Here is a 24,792-nt window from a genome sequence, read left to right as displayed (position 1 = left end):
TGCTCTCCCTCTCTCATGCCCAAATTCCTCCCTTCTGCAGACACCCACCCTGACCACTCTGCCTACTCACTGCTTCCCGCATCTTCACAAGTCTCCAGCATTTCTCAGTTTCTGTGCAGTCTCCACAGGCCATTGCTGACTGCCCGAGATAAAGGGGTGTCCGTTGGTTGCCTTTGAGGTCATGCGAGAGCGGACCCTAGCTCTGCCTCTGAGATGCACCACTTCATGCCAGAACTAGTGTCCTTGTTAACTGAATTCATTTCTCTCCTTCTAGACTCTGCATAAAGCTTCTGCGCAGGGACATGCTTCAACAAGAAGGTAGGTGGCATGGAAGCTCTGGGTCAGGGGGGAAGCCTGGCCTGGGAGTGAGCATTCAGGTAGATGTAGAAGAGAAAATTTTGGAAAATTGGAGACAAAGGGTAACCCAAATAAATTCTGAAAGGATGGGTGTCAAACTTTTTCCTCATGTCCTTGGATGAAAACAAGCTAGGCTTGAAGGCAGTGCGGTGCTGATTCCTGCTCACAGCGCCATCTCTTACAGATGGAAAGCCCAGACAATCCATGAGCAGTTGACCAAGAGCTTAGAGTTGGCAGACTTGGGGTAATTGTGGAATGGGATGCTTCTTTACTCAACAGGTATTTACTATGCAACCAAACGTGGGGTATCTTTGCTTTCCTGAAGCTAATCCAGAATGATGAGAAGCCCCTTCCTGGAAGTATGTGCATTAAACACAGCAAGACAACATACAACAGTCTGGATTGTCTATTAACCAGAGTAATCAGGGTTTAAAATTTTTTCATTAATTTTTTTTACATTATTCACTTTTGTACAGTATTAAAAAAAATTATATATTTATGCATACAAGAACTGGGGTACAGGGCCTCCCCTGTGGCGCAGCGGTTGAGCGCGCTGGGCTGCAAAGCTGCCCTCAGCCTCTGCAGCGCTGGTTCCATTCCCGGCCACCGGGTGAGGGTCCCACATGGTGCACAGACCTCTCCTGCCACCCGCTGCTCCCCTCAGCAGTGTACTTCATCAGTCTGCCTGCTCTGTTCTCTGCTCTGACTCTGGTGAAATCTCTCACCCTTCCACACTTCTGACTGTACCCAGTGCTTGTACAAATAAATAAATATTAAAAAAAAAGAACTGGGGTACAGGCCAGAGGTGCAGGGGGCATGAGAGGATTCACAAAAGAGCAGGGAACAGGCAGACTGACTGAAATACACTGCTGAGGGGAGCAGTGGGGAGATGGACAGGTCTGCTGCACCATGTGGGTAGCTCCCTGCTGGGGATTGAACTCAGACTCAGTCTTGATAGAGCTGAGAGTTAACCCCTAGGCCACCAGGGAGACCCTGTACAGTATTTGATTTATGTTCCCGGTGTAGTCCCCTTAGTATTCCCACCACCGTAATCGGGGATTTTCACACAGATAAACATGTCACAGGCTCAGAGATGAAGCCAAGGTTTATTTTCTAGGGACCCGTGGAGGGATGGGTCCTGATGGATTGCACGCTGGGGAAAGCCAGGGTGCTGTCCAGGAGGAGACGGGAGGTCTGCTGTAAATGTCCTGAAGTTGGGCCATGGCGGACAGTCGAGTGAAAAATGGAACATGAAGCAGCCCTCCGAGCATACCTGGCGCAGAGGAGATTTGGGGTTGGGGATAATAACTTTTAAAACGTTAACAGGCAGCATGGTCTCCGGAACTTAGCAGCAGGACTCAATAAATGTGTGCTGTGAGACTCCCCAGCGTGGACCCCCATGCTATGCTAACTAAATGAGAGGGTATCAACTACCGAGGAAAAACTAGGATCTGCGTGGACAGGAGGGGCTGGCTGGGGACGAGCGAATGTGCTGGAAGGACCTGGGAAGCAGAGGTGATGACATGGACCAGCCTGTGCCCAGATAATCGGCATCTGGAGAAACCACGGTTAAGGATGGACAAGAGACACGCGCCGAGTCCCACGGACCGAGTGAGAAAAACGAAAACGCAAGCACTTAGCAGGGATCTCTCCCCCGCGCCAGCCTCCAGGACGCAGCACCTAGATATCAGGTGAAATCAAGCACCAGGGCGAGGAAAACAAACGTGCACCAGCTCCGGCGCGTTCGCCCGGGCGCCCGCCCCAGCTGGCCGGGGTCCGCGCGCCCTCCCCGTGCGCGCACCAGGCACCTGGGACGCTCCTATTTAGGGAGCCCCGCAGGGGAGGACACGGCCTGCGAGCGAAGAAAGTAGAGCCAGGGCGGTCCGCGGAGCTTGAAAGGGCAGGACTATCACCCCAGAGCGGTAAGTTCTGATTAGTTTTATGACTTCGCCTTCACGCCGCAGGCGCTCCATTGATCAGGCCTCCTCGACAGGTGGGGCTGGGGTGGGGGTGTCAGGAGGGCCTGGAAGGAACCGTCCAAACTCTCCTCCGGCTCGGCGCTTTCAGATGCAAATACCTGGCGGCGAGATGGATGGGCTGCAGCCCCTCCTCCTTTGCCCGCGCCTCTGGGTTTTCCTGCGAAGGACTCGCTCCGCACCGCTCAGAGGCGAGGGCGCTGGAGGCGGGGTGCGCGTGTGTGCGCGCCCGGCTGTGCGCGCGTGGCGGCGGGCGGCTGCCTCTCCACTCGCCCTCGCCGGGTCCCCGCCAGGTGCCCAAGTCTCCGTGGCTGCCCGGGCCGGGCTCGCCCTGCGCCCGCGCTGACCACCGTGCCCTCCGGCCCCAGCCTGTCCGGCGCCCTCTCCCTGCTCCCGGCGCTCGCCTCCCCGGACGCGCGCTCCCGCTCGCCCGGACCCGGCTTCCGAGCCGACCCGGGGAGCCGGCGGGGCACCTGGGAGCCGGCGGCGGCGGCGGGCTCCCGGCGCCCCGCGGAGAGGACGGCGAGAGCAGCCGGAGCCCGCGCCCCGCCGGCCGCCGCCAGCCCGCCCCGCTCGCCGAGCCGCGCGCACCGGGTCCCGAAGCGCCCGCGGGCGCCCAGCCGCTGAGCGCGCGCCCTTCGGATGCCCACAGCCGGCTCGCGGGCGCCGGACGCCGCCGGGAGGGCAGCCGGGCCCCAGGTGAGTGTGTGCCCGGGGCAGAAGCGCGCCCTGGCCGCGCGCGGACTCCGCGGAGAGCAGCCCGCGGGCCGGGGGAGCCCCCGGGTGGAGTTTCCCGTGGCGTCCTCAAGTTCCTGCTGCGTGGCGCGGCGACGTGGCTCCGCGGGGCGGGACAGCCTGGGGTCCGAGCCGGCGGTGCGGGCGCCGGAGAAGCCGGGCGCACCCGCGCCAGGTGCGACGCGAGTTGGCGAGTGGAGCGGGAGCGGCCCCCGGCACGCCCCAGAGGCCGCGGGCAGCGCAGGCTGGACCGCGCTCCCCGGGAGCATCACGAGGGGCCCCGGTGATCTGGGGTGAACCCGGGCGAACTCCGCGCTGGCGGGGCCGCCGGAGCCTGCGGGGCGCGGAGACCGGAGGGGGGGGTGTGCCTGCGTGCGCAGGGGACCCGCGAGCCGTCCCTGGCCGCGTCCTGGTGCCTCTCCTGAAGGTGGAATTCACCCAAGACGCTTCGCCTTCCCTGCCATCAGGATGCTGCTGCCACGGTGCTGCTGCAGGGCTCGCCTCCGCCGCGCTGCACCTTAGGTGTGCGCGGGGACAGGGCGCCCTGCGCCTCTGAATGCGCGCTGGACCGCCTCGCGGGGCACCTGGTAGCCCGCGGGTTGCCGGTGTTCCGCCTCGGGCATGGATTCTTGGGAAGGACCTATTGTCTGTATTGGCTGCACGTTTTAGCTCGTTCACCGCACGGATTTCTTAGATGTAGTTCAGGTGAGTAGAGACGGGCAGGAGTTGCCCCAGCAGCGGGCGAGTGGGAACCTGAGGACAGACTATCAAGGATTGGGTCTCTCCAGGTTTTGGAGATCTGCAAATTGAACCACGGATATACTTAAAACACCTTTTATGTTCTAAGAACTATCATCTCTCTATTAGACATTAAGTGGAGTAGCTTTTAGTAGCACTTGCCTGCACCATTCCTGTAACCAGAGGGTGCTCAGGCCAGTGGACACGCAGAAGTAGATGCACAGAACATTTTGGGAAAACAAAATAATGCAAGGTGCGAGTAAGTGAGGCTGCTGAGTGATACGTATGTGTCTTGAAAATCAGAGTAGTTGCACAAAAACACAAAATGGGATAGAGTTTCGGGGTCGCAGCGGCCCTTTTATAAAGGAAAGTTTGCACGCCGGCACTGGCAGCACCATCTGATTAGTTTTAAGTGTGTCTTTCTGCAGACAAGTTGGGGGAAAAGAGCTGAGAAAAAAGTAATTGCATTGGAAGCTTTCAGCATCTCACCCCAAATTACTTCTTTCCTAAAGAACGAGTTAGACTTTATGTTTACCCAAGCTCTTTTCTTGGTACTGTAGTGAAGAAGCACATTAAGAATTATTTCTTCGTTTTTAAGGGCTGTTTGGAAAGGTATGCATTAAAATGCAAAAGATTCAAGCATGCCAGCCAGGGAGTTTAAGGAGCAACTTTTTCCTGCTTCTGTGCTAGTGCTTAATTGGGAGTGGAGCTGGGGAAGCTTAGGGAACAGCCAGCCTTAATAGTCTTATCTGGACTCGCTAGCTGAAGTCTGTCTGTGGAAGGAAAAATAAAGAAAACCATAATCAGGAGAGTAGCTCAGCGCCCTGCTAAAGCCATTAATGTGTGCAGCTTTAATAAAAGGACACTGTGTATTTCGAATGTGAGGTATTATTGTAATTAAGGGCTGCTTTTGGTCATTAGAATCGTGTTAACAATCAGCTGACAAACCCACAACTCTTAAGTCTACTTTTATTGATTTACTAGCACAAAGCTTTCCCTTTTCCTATACAAGGGTCATTGTGAAGCAGCTCTATCACTGCAGTTTACCCTTGAATTGACTCCAGTTTTTAGTGTCCGATGAAGAAGGGAGTGGGGAGCTGAGTCGGCACTGTAGGGGGTGATTTCTTTGCTATTTAACTATCACTGGGCATTGGAGTTATTTTGCAGGCGAAGCTGATAGAAACTTCTCAGAAGGTATATGCTGATAGGAGGAAGGGACTGCATCTTTGTGTCAAGTTAAATACTTTCATTGTCAGATGGTTAGAAATCGTTTCTAAAGTACTGAATCTATGAATTGTTTGGTAACGTAAATATTTATGCCTGAGTGATTCCAGCCTTGGTGCATTTTACAAGGTTTTGCATTTACTCTGTTTGTAGTCTGCTTCACGTCACAATTCTCTCTCACACACACACAATTTTGTTTTTTTTTTTTTTTTCCTTGCTTGGAAGAAAGGCTTCAAAGCCTTAGCTAAAATTGGGAGTTTTAGAAACTTCTAAAATAACTAACACCCATTATGTTGATTGCAAAGGGGCTGTGGTAGAAGCTTTTTTCTTTGGCGTGAAGGCATCAGTTGCTACTAAATGAGGTGATAAAGGGAAGCTGAGGACAAGAAAACAGGACATGTGATCAGAGTCCCGTGTGTGACCATCTTGTCAGCCTCTGACAAGCAGAGCAGATCTAGCTGTAACCAGCAATACTCGGGTGCCTCCTCTGGGAATTTGCTGGTGCTGCAGAATGAAACCCCTGCAAGCGTTTCCCCCTTGTCATTCTGCAAGTCTACTTACTGATAAGACTATCAGTGCAAATGAACATGTAGGCATCTGTCTGTACATTTATTTCAGATTATACTCTAGATTTTCATCCTGGGAGAATTTCTCTTTCGAGCTGTTTTGCCAAGTGTTTATTGAAACATGATGTCTTTTATTGAAGTCACATAAATCATACCTGGCTCAATGTAAAGGCAAGGGTAAATTAAAAATTAAAATTAGGACAGCTGAGAGTTCTTGTAAAAGTAGAAAGAAAAAAGCCCTTTGAAAGTAATTTTACTATGTTGACATGATATAAATAGCATGGATGGACTTATTGGTTACTTTTATTTTCTTGAATTTACCTAGGTTTCTTCCAGTTAATTATAAACTGTTGTTCCTCTTTTTCCTTTCAACCATTGTAGAGGTTATTTCTTTGAAATTGCCTCAGTAATCCACTTAGAGAAGTTTCCATTCCATGTCTGATAACCAGATGCACGCTACAGACTGTGTGATTCATTTCCAGGGCCCCTGCCTGAATATTTAGGCCAGTTAACCGTGGGAGGTTGTGGTCTGTGGTTGTAATGTTATCTGGCCCAGGGAGCTAATGGATCTGATCACAGTTTCTTTACATGAGAAGTCACATATCACACAGGGTCCCCGCCTCACTAATTAAAATGTAAAAAAATGTTCCTTTTAAGTCCAAAAGGAGGGGACTGTTTCGTTGGTTTGAAAATTATTGAAGATGCTGATAAACTTTAAATGGCATAGAGAGGAAACTACTTAAATGATCGTGTATTTCTGTCCCAGAAGGTGAAGATGCCAGCACTGAATCTATAATAATTGAAATGGGTACATGAGTAACAAGCAGTTATCTCAAAATCTAGGATTGATAGTGACAACCTAAATACCCTGTAGAACCCCATATTTTCTCCCTCTCTCTTTTTATCTCTTATAGCCTAAGATATTTTCCTGCCATGGTACCCTATTTCTAAGATCTTCAATAGGCTCCTGTTCCAGTGTCAGTGAAAATAGTATTACTGCTATAGTATCACAGTCTACTGGGGTGGTTTTTTAATCACCGAGCTTTCTAGATGGTCAAAGGCAACTTTAAAGTTGCATTCTGCTGATTTTTTTGTGACCTGTTAAGAGCATCTGCAGCAGCCCATTCCTTTATCCTCTTCCCCTGCAGCCTGACCTTCTGGATGGTAAACCTAGTCAACTCCTGCTTTGAAAATGAAACTCACAGTCATATGAAAATTTGAGTAGGATCAATTCTGTTTTTCTTGGCTTTAGCAAAGATGATTGATTCCAAAGATAATACATTGAAAAGATTCATTCTCAAAATGAGAAACATTTAATAAATTGAACTTTAAATTGTCTATTGCATCCAATCATGCCCAGTCTCATAGGTAACGAGCTGTGGGACCTTGGCCATTTCACTAGATTCTGTAGATTGCATTTTTGCTTTTCATAAACAAGGAAGAGATTATCTTGGTTTCTTTTGACTATTTGCTCCAGTTCACATGCGGTATTCACCTGTGGGCCCACCTCCAAGGAATTTTAGATGTCAGGGGCAGGTAGTTAAGGGGGTGCTTTATGGTTTCTTCTCCATCATGAAACTTCAGGGGAACCAAGTGATCGCCTTGACTAACTGCAGGTAGGCATTGCCCTTCATATCTCAGCCTATTTGCAGTGGTTGGAAATGAATCGTGACCAGCTCTTAGACGACGCCTCATCCGCGACCCCTTCCTCTCTACCTCGTATGCCCCGGGCTCACTCGTGAAGGGGAGGAGGTTAGGACATAATCGTTTGCTCTTTTTGCTCTCCCAGATTTATTTAGTGGACTACTTTAAAAGTAAGTGAAGGAAACAACAGATACGTGTTTTCAGTGTTTTCCTTTTTGCAAAGCCAAGTGCTGTAACTTTGTGACCAGGGAGAATCACAGTGAGGACCTCCATGGTGACAAGTGGCTGCTGTCTCGGGGAAATCAAGGGCAAATGAAGGTCTTTAGAGAAGATATTGGATGCATCAGATGGCAATCTCTTCGCTGAATTTAGATGATGCCATTCAATACCCAAGGGGAAGCCAAAACAAGCAGACGTGTCTTCCCAGACTAGACAGAAGAACTTGCAGGTGGAAGTTTGTCTTTACAGCCACGAGAACGGTCTGCCCGCGCCCTTCCTGCTGCTGAGCAGAGGTTCCAGTTCCACTTGGAAGGGTGTGGGCTCCTCTCCCTTCATCAGGATTCATTCACTGTGTTGCGTGTCAGATTGTAGTTGCACTTTAAAGCAGTCTTGGAAATAAGTTTCTTTACCACAGCAAGTTTTTTTTTTTTTTTTTCATTTTGTTCTTGTGGCAACTATGATTCATATCGTATTATGCTGGGCCAGCAAAACATCTGGGGATAGCAGGTTCTGGGGGTGTCTGGCAGTCAACTGTGGTGGATATTTTGATTCTCAAGGATTATGTTCTATCTGTCCTCAAATGTCGGTCATAGAACTTTCCCAGAAAATGCAAATTATTGAGCTACTTTGGGACTAACTTGTTCCCAGTTGGGAACAGTACCCGTTTTTTAAAAAGAGGCACAACTTCTGTGCCTCAGCTTTGCCAGGAGGTTATGCACAGGGTGTTAGTGGGGCGGGCCTCAGTCACCCAGTCACTCCTGTGTCAGGAGGCATCTTCCAGACACGGAGGGCAGGGGCAGCCATTCCTGCCCTTAGAGCGATTATAAGGATATAAAGCCTTTAACAGAGAGAAGCCTGGACTGCAAAACATAATCTGGTTTAAGTGCCACAAAACCTAAAATAGTAATATATTTCCTTTTACTACAATCGATAGGCATATGTTAAGGCTCACATTTTTTCTAGAAGGTATAGAGCTCTGTGTCCCTTTTTAAAATTCAGGTTAGCATATTCATTGGCCATCGGATGTGTGCTTAAGACTACCCCTGTGTGGCCATGCATTAATGTGAGTGGCGGGATATGATGTATGTTATGTGGCCTGTCATGTTTTTAGCATGTTGCCTGCATGTAAATAGAACAGACTCTGGGTGATTTTCACTTTTGCTCATTAAGAATTGGTGTACTGATGCAGAAGAAAATACATTTTTGTTAGGAAGGGGCTTTTAGTCATTGCTGTTAAGCATCCACAAAACATTTGATTAAGAGGGTGATAGCCACTTGATCTGATTTTTAGAAGTGGTTTCACAGAAATGTTAAGTGGAGCAGAAAATCCAAGAAAATTTTATAATAATGAATTCATTTGGGTAAAATAATATTGGCTATTAAGGTTAAATGAATAATAAGCTATCTACTTGGAAATAATTCTTTGCCACTTAGTTGAACAAAAATAATTGGAACAAAATGGTAGCATGATCAAGTGACTTCGGGGCTAATAAACGATGCTGATTTAGGAAATGATTGCTTGACTGAGTCTCACCCCCATGTTATTTTCCCTTTATGCTTCAACCCATTTAAAATTTCCTTTGTGGAGGTTTATCTTGAATTCTCTTCATGAAAGTGTGTTGTGCTGATCACGGTATTATTTATGGTGACACTCATTTATTTTGACAAAACAAACATTTTTTTTCGTAATATTTTTGTCTTTATTTACATTGGCTCTTTATCTCCATCACTTGTGCCCCCCATACACACCTACCCCCACCCAACCTCAGAGCCCTCAGGATGCTCACTGATGCCCACTGGTTTTTGAATGTGTTTTGTGTCATGAAATTGTCTGTAGGGAAATCGCCAGCATTTGTTTTTATCATTCTGACTTTGTTATACATAATTCTCTCCAACTTTGAAAAATGCAAATTTCACTTTAAAATAGCAAAATAACATTTTAAGCCTCACTCAGATAAGTTTTTGATTTTAGATCACTAGTCCAGTAGGCATCACCAGTATTCTTTCAAACATCTGTCGTTGGCCCCTAGTCAAATCTCACCTCAGCTATACCTACTCCTGTTGATTTCAGAGTAAGAATGCTTCACATTTGTAACTGTCTAGAAGTTGACACTGATTTGTAGAAGTTTCCTAAGCTGCACACAACAGTTCATTTTTCTGCACTAATCGTACGGAACAGAAAGTGGCCGTCCATCCCAAGAGTCTCTCCTGCAATCCCCCACGGAAGACACAGTGGCCTGCACCATAGTGGGGGGCAGAGGCCTCCATCTCTGATGTGTCTCTCTCGCTTACTCCTGCCTGTAAACCTCAGCTGGGGAGGAGGCAGGAGAAAAAGATCCATGACGTGGCAAGCTAGGAAGGAAGAGAGCACATTCTTTTTGTGGGGCACAGATTGTGAGGTAGTATTTTACCTGTTGTGATAAAAGTCAACCCTAGTCGTCGGGCATGTGCTTAGGTCATTTTGACATAAAACATATTATGGCGCTGGTGGGGAGATGAAAACCAGGTTGGAGAGGTTGGGTTCTGGGGCACCACAGGTTCAAGTTTCAGCTGCTGCTGGGTGAGAGGAGAATTTTTGTAATGCTGCAGGTGTCTTCCTGTCTTGCGTGATGTCCCAACTCAGGACAGATGCATTGATTAGGACTGTTGCACTTGAATCTCAGACATGATGGAAAAGGAAGGGCAAGACTTTAGGGAATATTGCTGAAGAAAGGGGATGACTCACTTGAGACTAACATCTCCGCCTGCTGTTTAGGGCCCTATCCCCGGCGGTGGTAGTAACTACCACAGATACTGACGAAGTGATGAAAACCCCACTGAATATTCAGTTCATGATTGTCCACATGATTTTCTGGCTTTACAAGTCCACTCACAATGGGCATTTATACAACGTTTAATCTGGCTCATAAAATAGAATATCATCCTCCAGTAATGGACCCTAAGTCAGAGTCCCTTGTTCATTCTTGTAGCCCTTTATGCAAAGTAAATTTGGCTAAAGCGCCTGGCAGATATTTCAGCTATTGCAGAGAAATACAATGGGCTTGTTTTCAAAGTGACTGGGACTCACGATCATTGTAGAGTTGCTGAGAAGTTTGCGTATTGACTTAAGTGGTTCATTTTGCATGTTGATAAATGAGGTTGATCAGAAGTAAGAGAAACCTTCCATAACTGTTTTTGGAATGTCATTTAGGCACCTGCTTCTGTTCTAGATATTATGATAGAAAGATATGATGGATGTACCCGTTTATCAAGGTCTATGTTAATACCAATTGCTGTTGAAGCCCTTGATTTGTTTAAGAAAGAACAGACTCCTCAGCTTTCTCCTTCACAAATAATCTCGGTGACCATCCAGTAACTCATGACATGTTCTGAAACACAAATAATATCTCAGTGACCGTCCAGTAGCTCATGACATGTTCTGAAACCTACTTCTTTTATGAGTCCTAGCCAGCTCAATAAATCCCCAGTCTTGATGGAAGAAAACCAATCTTCAAGAGGCAATAAGGGCAATTTAAAGATCTCGTGTTAAAATCTACACTACATTTCATAAATATGCCAAATGCTTATTGTATTGCTATGATGTCTTCAGCTTCTCTACCCTTTATCTTTAATTATTAACTATGTACCCTTTTTCACAGTTTTAAAGCAACAACAAAAATCAATTGTATATAATTATCAAGTGCAGAAAAGTAAGACTGGGGAAAACAGACTTTAAAAGATAATTTAGTTCCGCTCCCTCATTTTGCAAATGTGGGAAATGAAATTGCAGAGGAGTCCAGGCTCATACAGCTTGCGTGGGAGGCTCTGAGGCAAAGACCCCAGTGACCCAGTTCCCAGTCTAGACTCTTCCTTTCTCCATGCATGAATACCCTGAGTCCACTCAAATTTCTCTAATTCTGATACCAGTCATTGACTTACAAAAATTAGAGTTGCCTTTAGGCATTTTATTAAAAAGTATTTTGGTATATGTTAAGTATTTTGTTTATATCCATCTAGATTTTTTTGATTCGTGATCTCTGTCATTCTCTGGCACTGACTAGAACTATTTAGAATGTTTCCTTTAGTCTAAGATTTGTCTGAAACATTTTACTCCAGATAATATGAAGCTGAAAGCTACCATCATGTCACAAATGAACTTTAATTTTAGCATAACCAGTTTCAAACTTAAAATATCATCATGGTAAGAATAATTCCAGTAGCTAGTTTTTTTTTAGTGCTTTTAGATGTGCCAGGCTCTTTCCTTAGCTTTTCACAATTTTGCTGTTTAATCCAATGAAGTGCATGCAATTATTACCACTTTTTGTTTTATAAGTTGGAGACTTCATGTCTGGAACATCTTAGAATTTGAATAGCTTGTCCGGGATTGCATAGCTGATCAGGCAGACTCAGATTTTGAATCTTTATCTCATACAGATGTTCACTAGTATAGAATTATAATACCTCCAAAATTTTGACTTGCAAAAAGTTCACTGTTATTTTAGAAATTGGATAAATTTTCACCCTAACAGCATTCCAAGATAAATTCACTTAGTCTACAAAGTAACCTAAATAATAGTATTTAGCTATATCACATTTTTAAAAATTGTCTTAGAGACAAAAGCATTTGCCTTTTATTTTTTTAAAGGTTTATTTTTTATTTATGCATACAAGAACTGGGGTACAGTCCAGAGGTACAGGATAGGGGGGTGACAGGATTCACCAGAGACCGAGTGGAGAGCAGAACAGGCAAATATACTGAAATACACTGCTGAATCCCTACTGCAGCAGGCAAGAGAGGAGAGGTTTGCTGTGCCATGTGGGTAGCTCCCTGGCCGGGGATCGAACTGGTGCTGCAGTGGCTATGGATAGCTTCCTAGTGCTGAGACATAACCCTTGAGCCACCAGGGGGGCCTTTTTTTTTTTTTTTTTTTAATGAGAAAATTCTCTCTTGAAGAAGGGGATTAGTGAAACTGAAGGTTCTTTGGCTGCAGGTTCCAGAAACTAGTATCACCTGGTTCCCACAGCTCCACCCCTCCATCTCCAGGAACCTGGCCTGCCTCTGGCTTGAAGGAAGTCAGGTGACAGTGTCTGCCCCATGCCCACAGCCACTCCTGCTGGCAACCAAGTTCTTGCCAGCCAGGCTGCCATCCTGACTCATCCCGCATCTCTACCCTCCGCTAGTTTAAGCTCCTACTTGCCTACTTTAACCACAGGTAACCTCTCTCGGGTGGGTTAGTTCTGCTCTCCCTACACTCAGTGTTCAGCCTAGATGAGGGGCCCACACGGATGTCAAGCCATTATTCCAAAACTCCTTGTTTATCCTCCTAAGTCTAGAACACCTAGCCCTTTTAAAATGATGCCTAAGTGGACCAAATACACTTTTGATCTTAAGATATCTGGGTCTTGGGAGAACCTGTTCACTGTGGCCATAGCAGTTTCCATATCCAGTGATAGTTTACCCGTTCAGGTGGATCTCAGCATCCATCATGTAACTGTACATTGGATTATTGTGGAATGTGCTGTGGAACATAAAAAACTTTAGAGAGTTATTTTTTAAATACAGATCTGTTCATTTAAATAGAATTCAAGGTTGAAGCAATCTCTCCCATAGGTGTGGACTATTTTAACTTATTTCATAAATTCATATATAAGCCATTATATCTATTTGCACATAAGTTAAGACATATGCAATGCATATTACATGCATAATAATAAAGATATATAATATATACCATTCATATACAAGTAAATACATATGTTTTGCATTTTTCTATTACAACACTTTTTCTTAAGTAATTTGACTATCAGAAGCCAATTGACTAATGAGTAACAAACACTTCTGTTACGGGAGAGATAGGTAGAAAGATGAAAAGCCTTATAAAGAGAGTGCATTTTCTGCTTTGGTAGGTATCTCTTTTGACTTCATGTTCTTAAAACTATGTTTCTCCTCTCTCAAAAAGGAGAAAAAATAAATGTTAATCCTTTGCCTTAATTATCCTATTGTTGATTTATTTATAAACAGAATTCATAAGCCAAAGTGTGGCATAGTGATTTCAGTGAGCATTTTGTCATAAATTCTCACTCCTCTGTTTTGGGGTGTGTTTGGAAGTTTGTTTTGTGACTGATTTTTATATCCTGCATAATCAGAATTCTGTAAACTGCATAAGTAGACATTAGAATAAAAGGTTTTCTCTGGGCTGTTTCTAAAGCACCTCCTGGGTGCAAGCCAGCAGGACATAGTCACGCTAGCTCACCGCTCTGAGTAGCGACATAATTCAGCCTGTCCGTGTATAGACAGAAGGTCCTACTATGCACAAGCTTTGCTGCCAGATGTGCAGTAAGTTCTCAAGGTGCAGTCTGTACCTGCGGTGACCAACATATCTGGACCTGCCACACAGCATTCCTGGCACTATGTTTGAAGGGCACAAAATGGAAACGACTGAGCTTTTCAGCTGATCACAATCAAATCAGAACACATCAAAACAGCTGGTGTTCTGTGACTCAGACTCAATCAGCCGGTTTTCAATCACCTTATACTTTATTTCCCTTTACAGTTTCACAGAAGAGATTTAAACTAACATATGTCCTTCCCGTTTGGTGAAATCCCTGCTTTGAGTTGCTTTGCTTTCATATTCGAACACCAGCGAATGAGCCGGACTCTTGACTGTATGATTAAAAAAAAAAAAAAATTAGCATTAAAATGATTTTAAAACCAATGTTGTTGCTCTATTTGTGTTAAATAAACCATATGTTCAAATAAAGCACCATCGATGAAAGGGAAAATTGTAAGGGTATGTTATGGAATGAGGATAATTCTGAATCTGTGGAATTAGGTAATTGACAAATATGGCCACAGCGATGATAAATTTCTGTCTGAGTTTAAAATTAATATTTTAATGATTATGCAAATACTGATATCTTGGGAAATTCAAAATTAAGTCAGCAAATGAAAGCTAAAAGTTATATGTTGGCTCCTGACATTAGCTCTTTTTGTTCTGGTAGGTACCGATTACACCATTCTTTGGCGAAGGCTGTTCAGCGCTGGTGACCTCTTCCGATCGGACACTCTACAAATTATTATCTCTGGACGTCCAGCTGACACCCTGCCGGAGGCAAGAACTACTAAGCCAACTGGAACTGTGCCTTTTCTCTTGTCAAGGCTTTTTTCTTACAGAGGAAAGAAAAGAAAAAATGAAGTTGGGCAGAGTGGAGCTCTGCCATTTTCTGCAGCTGATCGCACTTTGCCTGTGTTTCTCTGGCATGAGTCAGGCTGAACTCCCCAGGTCCAGATCCAAGCCCTACTTCCAATCGGGGCGGTCCCGGACCAAGCGCAGCTGGGTGTGGAATCAGTTCTTTGTGCTGGAGGAATACATGGGCTCTGACCCCCTCTATGTGGGCAAGGTAGGACATTTGACATTTCAAGGTCACAGGTGATTATTGTTGATGTCTATGGGTGGATGGAGAAGTGCTCCCTTCTGTCCTGGGGGTGGAAAGGAAATCAACCAGTGATAGAGTTTGAGAAGTTTCTGGCCCCGGCCATTTTGATATGTTAATCTGGAGATTATCCAGGACAGTGAAGTCATCTCTGGGAGGGATGCGTCCCTCTAGAAACAGATGAATATGGACCTACCGATGCCTGGTCCACAGGAGAGAACCGCGCTAGTGAAATTTATTTGCAGAAATGCAACAGGAGTAATTGCCAAGAAATGAAGAGTAGCAAGTTCTTACAGCCTGTTGGTTCTTTTAGGTTCTTTGTGCAAGGTTGCTATGTAAGAGGCTGACATTAACTTTATGCCTATCTGTCCTTTCCTGCGACAGTTTAAAAAACTCTAAAGTGGCATTATTGAGATTATTGTCTAAAAATTGTGAGCAGTTCAAACCTACTTTCTCAGTGCTGGTCTTGTTTTGATGCTTTTTTGTTTTTTTTAATAACTCACTCTTTAAAGTTCCTTTTGGTTAAATATGAACATGCACAGACGTTAACTAGGGCTGATAGATAGTGCATGGCCGGTGAGCGGTTTGGGGTCTTTATTTGCTGGCCAAGTGGTCAGTGAAATTGAGATGTTTTTCACAGCTTTTCTGTCTGGAATTGGGCAGGGGGTTTCCATTCAGGAGTCTGCAGGACTGGAGGGCTCTTGTAGAGTGTGCAGTCTCCTCCTGTCTTCTTCCAGTCTCTTGTCCATGTGTTTCGATTATGTTCATATTTGTGGAGATTCCCTGATTTTCTCCGTCTGGGCCTGAGCACTGGGGAGGGTTTTCTACATGGGGTGGATTGGCAGGAAACCTGTATATCTGCGTTTTTATTCTGTACTTTGTCATTTGTGTGCATCTGTTCCTGAGGAGATGAAGCACAGCAAACTGCAGAGTTTTTATCCATGAATGCATTTTCTACTTTGAATGATCGAGGAACTTTTGCTATTTGTTTTTTGGGTAATTCTCTTGGACACACTTTAAGGAAGGATGAAAAATATTTTTTTTTGTTGATGGGTATCTATATCAATCAAGGTGCTCTTTATTGTAGTTAGTATTTTGCTGTCATCCTTCATATTTTACAACTACTGACTGATACTCTATTGTAAACAAAAAGATTTGAATAAGTTAAAGGTTTCTAGGGATGTGGATGAGGAGTTTTGAAATCAGTCATAGCATTTTTCTGCCCAAAAAGGATTTATAAGTACACAAGTGTTTTAGTTTGTTTGCATATTTTTTTCATAGTCATGTCTCATCAATAGTTTCATCTTCAATCTGTCATCTTTGTGTTCTTATAAACAAAGTGAGAGCAGTAGCCATCAGGCAGTGTTATTGACTAAAAATCTAGCTCTTACTTTCATTCATTTTTAATGAATGTTTAACAAATCCAAGCTTTTTTCAATGAACAGGCCTATAATATTCAACAAATTCACAAATAGGAGTGAGGTAAAATCATGCTTTTCTGAAAAACTGAAATTTTCTAGAGACAACTAAAATAGTTCCATTAGGTTTTAAAGGGAAGAGCCTGTGCTGAATGGAAAATATTTAAAAAAATACCATTCTTTTCAGTTTTATAATCTTCACATAATAATCCAGAATGCTTATACCCAAACAATCCCTATCTATATCAATTCAAACTTATGAAAATGCATGTCCCTGAGGTTATTCAAATGTATATGAAGCTACTGGGAAATGCTATTGTTATCTTTCCTGACAGAAATTGTGCAGATTTTTATTTGGTGATGAGAAGTATCCTCGCTTTCCTTCCAATTAATCAGAGATAATTGCTTAGCAGATTTTTTGTGACGGGAAACAAGTTTGTGTTTATGTCTTGCCTGTATCAGGAGTTCAGTCCAACCACTCACAGTGAAATGTTTAGGATGGAAATGGGTTAAAATCAACACTTCTTAATTGACTAGAATACAGAAGCAAGGCAGTAGTGAATGTGAATTGGAGAGAGGATACATAAACAAGGAGATGCAAAATGAAAGACCTTAGATGAGCAATTTCTGTATCTGCTTGGGAGAAGGGGCTGAGAACCAGTATACTTGGGCTTGTGAGGAAGAGACAGCCAGGGGATTCTTTGATGGGTTGGTGTCTGAATGAGCGGAGGGATGAGAAAAATTTTGACCCCCCAGCACATCACTTGAGGATGTAGAACAGACACATCTTCAGTTTTTAATTGAGGGAGATAATGGTTCAGAGCAGAAGCTTTTACAAGACAGGGAGAACAAAACTATAGGTGATGTAGAATGAGAAAGTCAATAATCACGGGCAGAAAAAAACGAATTTACTCAATTGCTTGTCACTGATGTATATTTATTCTCTATCAGCGACCTGACTACTCATTCTTAGTCTTCCTGACAAAATCTCATGACTTAGTAATTTCAAAAATGCAAATGATGACCTTCATAAACTCGGTAGCTTAATTTGATCCTATGGGTAAGTATAGGCCAATTCAGTTTTATTGCTGATTCTACCACTCACTTCTGCTGGTCCTGCTGCTTTAGGGTGCTTTAATCAGCGTCCTCATCTCCAAAATGGAAAAATGATACCTATAATGCAAATCTTTTTCAGAGTGTAAATGAGATCAAAATATTTGGAACATACATTTCATTAATCTAGACATTGTCTTTAGCTACTGCATATTGTAGATTAACGATTGACTCAAGGATAACCTATTGTGTTTTGTGTCAAATGTTGTATTCAAGATCCTTTAGATGAAAACATGCTTTATGTACAAAAATGTTCAAAGTAGTATTGAAACTTATTTCCATAAATTGGAGGGAAGATGTGTTTGGGTTTGCTTAGCGATATGGCATGTCTTTGTATTTGCATAAGATTGGATTATTGTGAAATTATAGTTAATGGGCAAAGGATTCAGTTCTTAAACACAAAGACTTCAAATGGAAGATAAATCATTTCTGTATTTTTTTTTAGTTCTTCAAATGTGGAGACCACATTACTGACTGGTAGCCAGCAAGATCAGTAAATGAGTGTAGAGTAAATAAAATTTGATCATTAAAATGGAGGGTAATAACACTCAGAAGATAACTTAGGACTTTATCATTTTCGCCAGTTTACTGGGTTTCTTTAATATGATAACTACAAACCAAAGTGCCACAAACCATTTGTCAATGGAAGACAAATAGTACTTCCAGAGACCTGGAAGGTACAGACTTCTGGCCTCTATTAGCATCTGCCGATATGACCTGCACCTGTAGCATATCACCTGTGAGGTGGTTGACTGCTGACCTTAAGTGTACAGACTTGGGGACAAAGTCCCTGTGTTACTCAGAGGGAGTTTGGTTTCAGAAAATGCAGTGCGCATTTCCCTCAGAGTATTTCTTTGTTACCACCGTGCCTGTTTTCTTGTCCTTTCACAGGAGAATGAAGTGGAGTGCCTTTTCCTCTCTTCCCATGGCTTTCTATCACCCTGCACAGGCTGTTTAAGTGCATGGCAAGAAACAGTCTCCAGGCCGCTCATTGCATCACAGCGCAATTTGCTAGTCCAGTCTTTTCCTCACTTTGGCATTCCTCACTTACTGTCTCCTAACCATCTGACAAAAAAATTTGTCTAGAAAACCTCCCAGACTCTGTTCCAGGTATTAAGTGTTTCCATCTCCCAGCTGTAATGGGCTGCCGACTGCTGCGCTCCAGGCCATTACTTGCACGAAATGTGCCTTCCTGCTCCTTCCACAGTCTGCTTCCCTCTCTGTTAATATCATTCTTGCTTTTTCTGCTGCCCCCCCCTTCTTCCTACTCGTTCAAGGAGAATTTATACCTATTACCCAGTCAGTAGTGAATGCTTAGAAATGCAATGTGGGATTCTGTTTTCAATTTAAGCTCGCTTGGAAGAGTTGGTGGCATGTTGGATGCAGTTAATGGCACCTCAACGGTATCTCCCCAAGAGAGTCGCTTTCTTCTGATAGCTAAAGCTACACTCAGTGTCCCAGAAAAGAAATTGTCATTTTGAAAATAGGTTGTGTTTAAAAAAATCAGTTTTGAATGTGATTCCTTGACTGAGCATATTTATATTAGATGCAGTGAAAGAACTTAATGACTCCCAAATATTAATTACTTAAAGAAAAACATATTCATCATAGTAGCATTTACATTTTCTAGTTTTTGGAGGGAAAAAGCAGCAAAAGTATGCAGATTGCCTAATTCCGCGCCTGTCTTGGGAGAAAACAAATGTGGTTGTGTTTCTCAGTGAGTATAGGAAGTCCATTTCATGATATCTTCCCAAAGTGAATTGGGAAGACCCTTTCTTATCTTCTTAATACTTTTTGCGTGGAAATGTGGGCTCCTGGTGACTTCAAAGGGATTTTCGACTTGACTCAACTCTGTGGGCTGCAAATAAGTTCAGATTTTTAGCTGTCCTTTTGGGCAGTTATTTATGCCTCTTCAATACTCCACTAGCATGGAAGTATTATACACTTTTTTGCACATAGGATCAACAATTCAGAGCTTTTGTTTTGTTTCCTTTAAATCACAATGACAATAAAATGTCAGATTTTGCCACTAAAATACAGAAACCTGCTATTAATTCAGTTTAATATTGCTCATTTTCTCTTCAAAGTTATCATAGGTTAGAAATGAAGGTTATAATTACCAAAGGCTTTATCAGGTGAGACTCCAGCAAAAACTGGAGGAGGGATGAGTATAGTTATAAACATACTTATAGTCAAACTACATGGTCTAGATTGACTCCAGATTTTCTGATTGTTCACATTGGTCAAGATCATGTGAAAATGCCAGCTGTGTGTGTGTGTTTGTGTTTATACACAATTGTCACCCATTTGGTGATGGGAGAGGCAAAAAATAAAATTCAGGCTATAGACTAAACACAACTGGTATAGCAGTTGTGTTTTCACATTGTATTTATGTTGAGACTTTTTAAGTGCAAAGGTACAAATTACAGTGTACAGTATGCTGTAATTACTAGACTCACTTTCTATATGGTGCTCATGCATATACAGTCACAGAATTGGCATTAATCTCCAACTGGCATTAATCTCCAACAAATGACAGAATTTGATAAATATTAGTCACCAAGGCTTTGCTGGCTTAAACATATGTAGATTATGTATGATATTGGGAGAAATTTCATTCTAATAATTTTGCATGATTTATATTGATTGTCATAGCAATTATGATCACTGTGGGGGGTGAAATAGTAGTTTGTAGAAATATGCTTAACAGTAGATCCCTAAAATTCTCTTTGGCATGCTGTTAAGCCTTCCTGGGTTCTCATTTGTTCCTCTACCCATCTTTGTTCTACAGATGATAGGTTGTGTATTAGGTAACAGTGTTAAAAAAAATAAACTTTACTCCTTCATAGGATTTGTAATCTGGGTGATAAATCAAGCAGGTAACCAGATGACAATGGAAAACATCACATTTATAGCTAGTCTACAGCTGTGGAGGTGGGTAAGACAGCAACTAATTCATAGATCTGTGAAAAATTCCTGTGTAAGGATACTTAGCTCTGTTATTGCGAAACCTGTGATTTCATAATCCTTTTATATAATCTTCAGAGCAAAAAAGAGAACTATTTTCTTAGAAAGTAGGACAGAGTCTTCTAAAATAGTATTGGGTGAAGCTTTATATAGTAGAAGGATCAGTAAGCAGGTTATACTTGCAATATTTTCATTATTTTAAGCAATGCTCTAAAATATTTCTGTTTTCTTATTGGTAAGGTGGAGATCAAATAGACAAAACTTTAACTTATTTAGAAATAATTTTAGGCTTACAAATTAAGTCCCAAAGCCCTATTTCCAAACCCACCTTCAACTGTTCATGTCTTGAATGATTCCACCTATTATTTGACATCTATATAATATTGTTGCCCATCTACAGATGGTATTCACATTTTTCCAGCTGTTAAAGTATTTTTTTAGTAGACACTAGCCTAGTATAAAATCTATCAAGTCTTAGTCTTTTCAAACCTGAGATAGTTCCTCTGTCTTCCATTGTCATTCTTGATCAGTAGTGTGTCTCACTGTCTGGATTAGCCTTGTGTTTCTTCCTAATGCCTGCATTTCAGGCAATGTCCTTTGGGCAAGAATAGCACAGAAGACATGAGTGCCCTGCTCATCACATCTTGTGATGAGGCAGAGGACAGAGATGTGACCAACCATTCATGGGTGACTTGGATCATTTGGTTGTGGTGGTGCTTCTTGGGTTCTGTTGCTGAAAAAACATACCTGAAAGTTTCTATATATTTATCATATCATCCTTCATTTTTGTGCAATATATGATTTCCCCATGAAATTTCCACCACCAGTTCACCCGTGCACCATCACCATAGTCCCTTGTGCTCTTCCCTCCCCTGTCCTGATCTTTCTCCCTCCTCTTCCCCTACAGAATGTCTCTGGTCTATGGTTGCCTGTTAATTTTGATTTTTACTTTATTATATTCTCTTATAGGAGGAATGCAGAGGAACCAAATAAGGGATCAGGAAAGACATAACCTGAAAGTTTCTAAATCTTGAAGGAGGGATAAATTTAAGCCTGCCTTATAGATTGTAATGAATGCTATCACTGGCTTGTGGTGGATGTGTTGGATGCTCCATTAAGGTCCATTGTCCATTTATTAGAATGAGCAGTGGTTTCATCTGAAACATGGGTCAGATTTAAATGTAGAATACTGTCAGGTAACGTGCATAATTCTGTGTAGGCATTGATCTTGTTTCTCAGAAGCACAGCAGTGTAGGATGTCTCAGGGAAATTGATTCTGGGTTTTTTCCCCTAAACCATGCACTAATAATTCTCTTTAGTCCAGAAAGTTGTCTTCTCTTTTAGAGTCAAAAATAAGAGCTTTCTCCTACACTGCTCACAAAGTATATAAAACCATTTTATATGTAAGCTGTGTCACAAATATTTAACCCTTATAAGTAAAACATTGTTTGCAAAAATAGTCTGCTAAATGAAGCAACTCGAGACTACATCCTTACATTTTATTTTATTCAGTTGAAATCTAAACATTGACTAGAATTATAGTTAATGATTGAAAAGATTTCCTAATAACAGTTCTTCCTAATAATTCATTTGAAGAGTCTATCGCACTTCTGTTTCACAGTGAATACTGATTAAATCTTCAGAAAAGCTTTGAGTTAGAAAGAAGTTTTTTTTTTTTTATATTAGAGATGAAGTAATAGATAGTTTAGGCAGTGAAAGAACTAGGATAAGGGAACAAGCAGTAGAGCTATAATTTACTAGAGTTAGAAAGCAAATCTGGATGATTGTATCAATTATCTTTTTTAAAAGCCTAAAATTTTAGAACAATCTGAAATCAATCAGCAGTAATTTGTCATAAAACCAACCAGTCATCTTTTGAAGAAATACAAAATTTCAGTGTAATGTTTGTCTACATGGATTGCCATACAAAATAGCATACAGTTGGTGCTTAAACAACAGAAATGTATTGCCTATAAATCTGGAGGATGGAAAATCCAAGGTCAAGGTAACAATCTAGTTGGTTTCTAATAAGGGCTTTTTCACTGGCTTAGACAGGTGCCTTCTGGCCGTGCCCTTACATAGGAGGAAGAGGAAATCTCCATCTTATGAGTCCCTAGTCATGTTAGATGAGGTCCCTCCCCCTGCATTTAACCTTAATTACCCCTAAACTTTATCTCTTTTTTTAAGGATTTATTTATACAAGAACTGGGGTACAGGCCAGAGGTGCAGGAGGTTGAGAGGATTCACCAGAGTCAGAGCAGGCAGCAGAACAGGCAGATGGACTGAGGACACTGCTGAGGGGAGCAGCGGATGAGACAGGAGAGGTCTGCCACACCATGTGGGTATCTCCCTGGCTGGCCAGGAATTGAACCCGCACTACAGAGACTGTGGAGAGCATCACAGCACTGCACTCAACCCACTGTGCCACTGGGGAGGCCCACCCCTAAACTTTATTTCTAACTCACCTTGGGTGTTGGAAGTTAAACATAGATTTAATTCAGCTCATAGCCAGTATGTAAATTCATTTGAGTTCATATGAAATAGATGAATGAATAGCTAGTGATTTTTGATAATAGTCAATATATTCTATAGCTTGTTTGTAGTAAGTATAGGTACACAAAGCGGTTTCAAAAATGTATGCACAAAAAGTTTCACGGAGTGAAAACTTGTACTAAATGATCACGTAGAAAGATTTGTTAAGATAATAATCTGCCTGTTAGCTTTGTCATTTCAGGAACATTCTTTAACCTTGTTGAGCCTTTGCTTCCTGATGTATAAATCAGAGATGGTGAGAACTCCCTCACTGAGGTGTTGAGAGGAGTAAATGAAATAAGACAGAATTCTCAGTGCTGGCTGACATTCAATTTGTGCTAGCTCTCGTGGTGGTCATTGACGGGGGCAGAAGAGCGGCCCCCAAGATGCCCACACCTAAGGAATTAGGACCTGTGATTATGTTGCCCTGAGGAGCAAATTGGGCTTTGCAGATGTGATTGCAGTGAAGGACGATGAGGTTCTTGAACCCCTTGAATTAACCAGGTTGGCCCAGCTGGTGACAGGAGTTCTTGCAAACCGGAGAAGCCAGGACAGTACAATAGTCAGAGAGAGGTGGTGTTCCTACACTGATGATGAAGGAACCAGAAAGTGAGGGAGTTTCCATTGGGAAAATGAAAACAGCAAGGGAAGGGGTTCCTCCCTGGAAGTTCCAGAAGGAACACAGCTGGCCAGGCACCTTGGCTTTACCCCAGGGAGTCCTGTGCAGGATTTATATCTCCAAAACTCTGAGATAATAACTTTGTATTGTTTTAAGCCACTAAGTTTGTGGGTATTTGTTACAACAGCAGGTAATGCTGTCATGAGGGACAGTATTGCCATTGTCGCTATTAGGGGTAGTAAAAATTGAAAATATGTAGTATGTTTTTATAATCCTAATACACAGATGAGAATTACTTATACTAAATAGATTGAATATCAGTTTTCTGACAACTTGAACTAAAATGGAAAATGAAATTCTGGGGAAAAGATAATAAATTTAACATCTGAAAATAATATTGTTTTCTTGCAAAGTATCAGCTTTAGCTGGGCTATTATGAACCTCTTCTAATATGCTTTTGGAATGTTTAACTTTGCAAGGGCATGTATTCAGGAAAGAGTAGCGACAGGACTTTCAAATAATTACATGATACTTGCTAAATTTAACACATCTTAAAACTGACTATAGATAGAATAATAAGCGGTGGTAATAGTTGAGAAATTAAAATGATAGGACACAGAAATATTTTTTTTTTTTTTTTTTCTTGCTAAATTTTTTTTTTTTTTAATAGAGGCATGTTTGTTTGTTTATTTATTTGTTTGTTTGTTTGTTTTTGTTTATACATGCACTGGGTACAGTCAGAAGCGCGGGAGGGTGAGAGAATTCACCAGAGCCAGAGCGGGGAGCAGAGCAGGCAGAAGGACCGAAGTACACTGCTGAGGGGAGCAGCGGGCGGCAGGAGAGGTCTGCGCACCATGTGGGACCCTCCTCCGGTGGCCGGGGAGCAGCCGGGGATCGAACCGGCGCCGCAGAGGCTGCGGGCAGCTTCGCAACCCAGCGCTCAACCGCTGCGCCACCGGGGAGGCCCAAGACACAGAAATATTAAGAATGAACCCTAGAACACAAATATTCAGAATAGCATTTGCAAAAAGAAATGAATCATTGTAAATCGGGAAAGGAAATTTTTGGACATTAAATAAAAAAAATCATCCTCTTAAGAATTCCAGTTTTTGGTGTATGACACGTGCGGTTCACTTGAAGGAGCTTTAACGATAAGAGTACGTGTTAAAGCAAGTGAGAAGACCGCAGGCCTACCCCCCAGGAGGCTGGGCAGCAGATAAAGGCATATTTGTAACTAGCTGGTCCTACCTGCTGAGCAGTATTCCAGTTGG

At 42.7% G+C, this 24,792-nt stretch overlaps 1 protein-coding gene across 4 annotated transcripts in view; it reads left to right on the top strand.

The window, feature by feature from the left end:
* Positions 1 to 310: 310 nt before the first annotated feature.
* CDH7 (cadherin 7) overlaps positions 311 to 24,792 on the top strand; it is a 124,129-nt gene continuing 99,647 nt past the window's right edge. The window contains exons 1-2 of one of the 4 annotated variants that reach the window (XM_037508428.2): positions 311 to 318; positions 14,441 to 14,839. In XM_037508428.2, the coding sequence (XP_037364325.1) occupies positions 14,630 to 14,839 (210 nt within the window). In that variant the 5' untranslated portion in view covers positions 311 to 318; positions 14,441 to 14,629. Of the gene's footprint in view, positions 319 to 2,158; positions 2,280 to 2,990; positions 3,033 to 3,599; positions 3,774 to 14,440; positions 14,840 to 24,792 lie in introns of those variants that run through there. The other 3 variants (XM_037508425.2, XM_037508427.2, XM_037508426.2) reach the window with 3 other exon arrangements.

This window comes from Talpa occidentalis, unplaced genomic scaffold (assembly GCF_014898055.3).
Source record: "Talpa occidentalis isolate TD23 unplaced genomic scaffold, MPIMG_talOcc4v2.1 talOcc4.13, whole genome shotgun sequence".
NCBI classification, from domain to species: Eukaryota; Metazoa; Chordata; class Mammalia; order Eulipotyphla; family Talpidae; genus Talpa; species Talpa occidentalis.
This window is presented reverse-complemented; position numbering and strand designations above follow the sequence as displayed.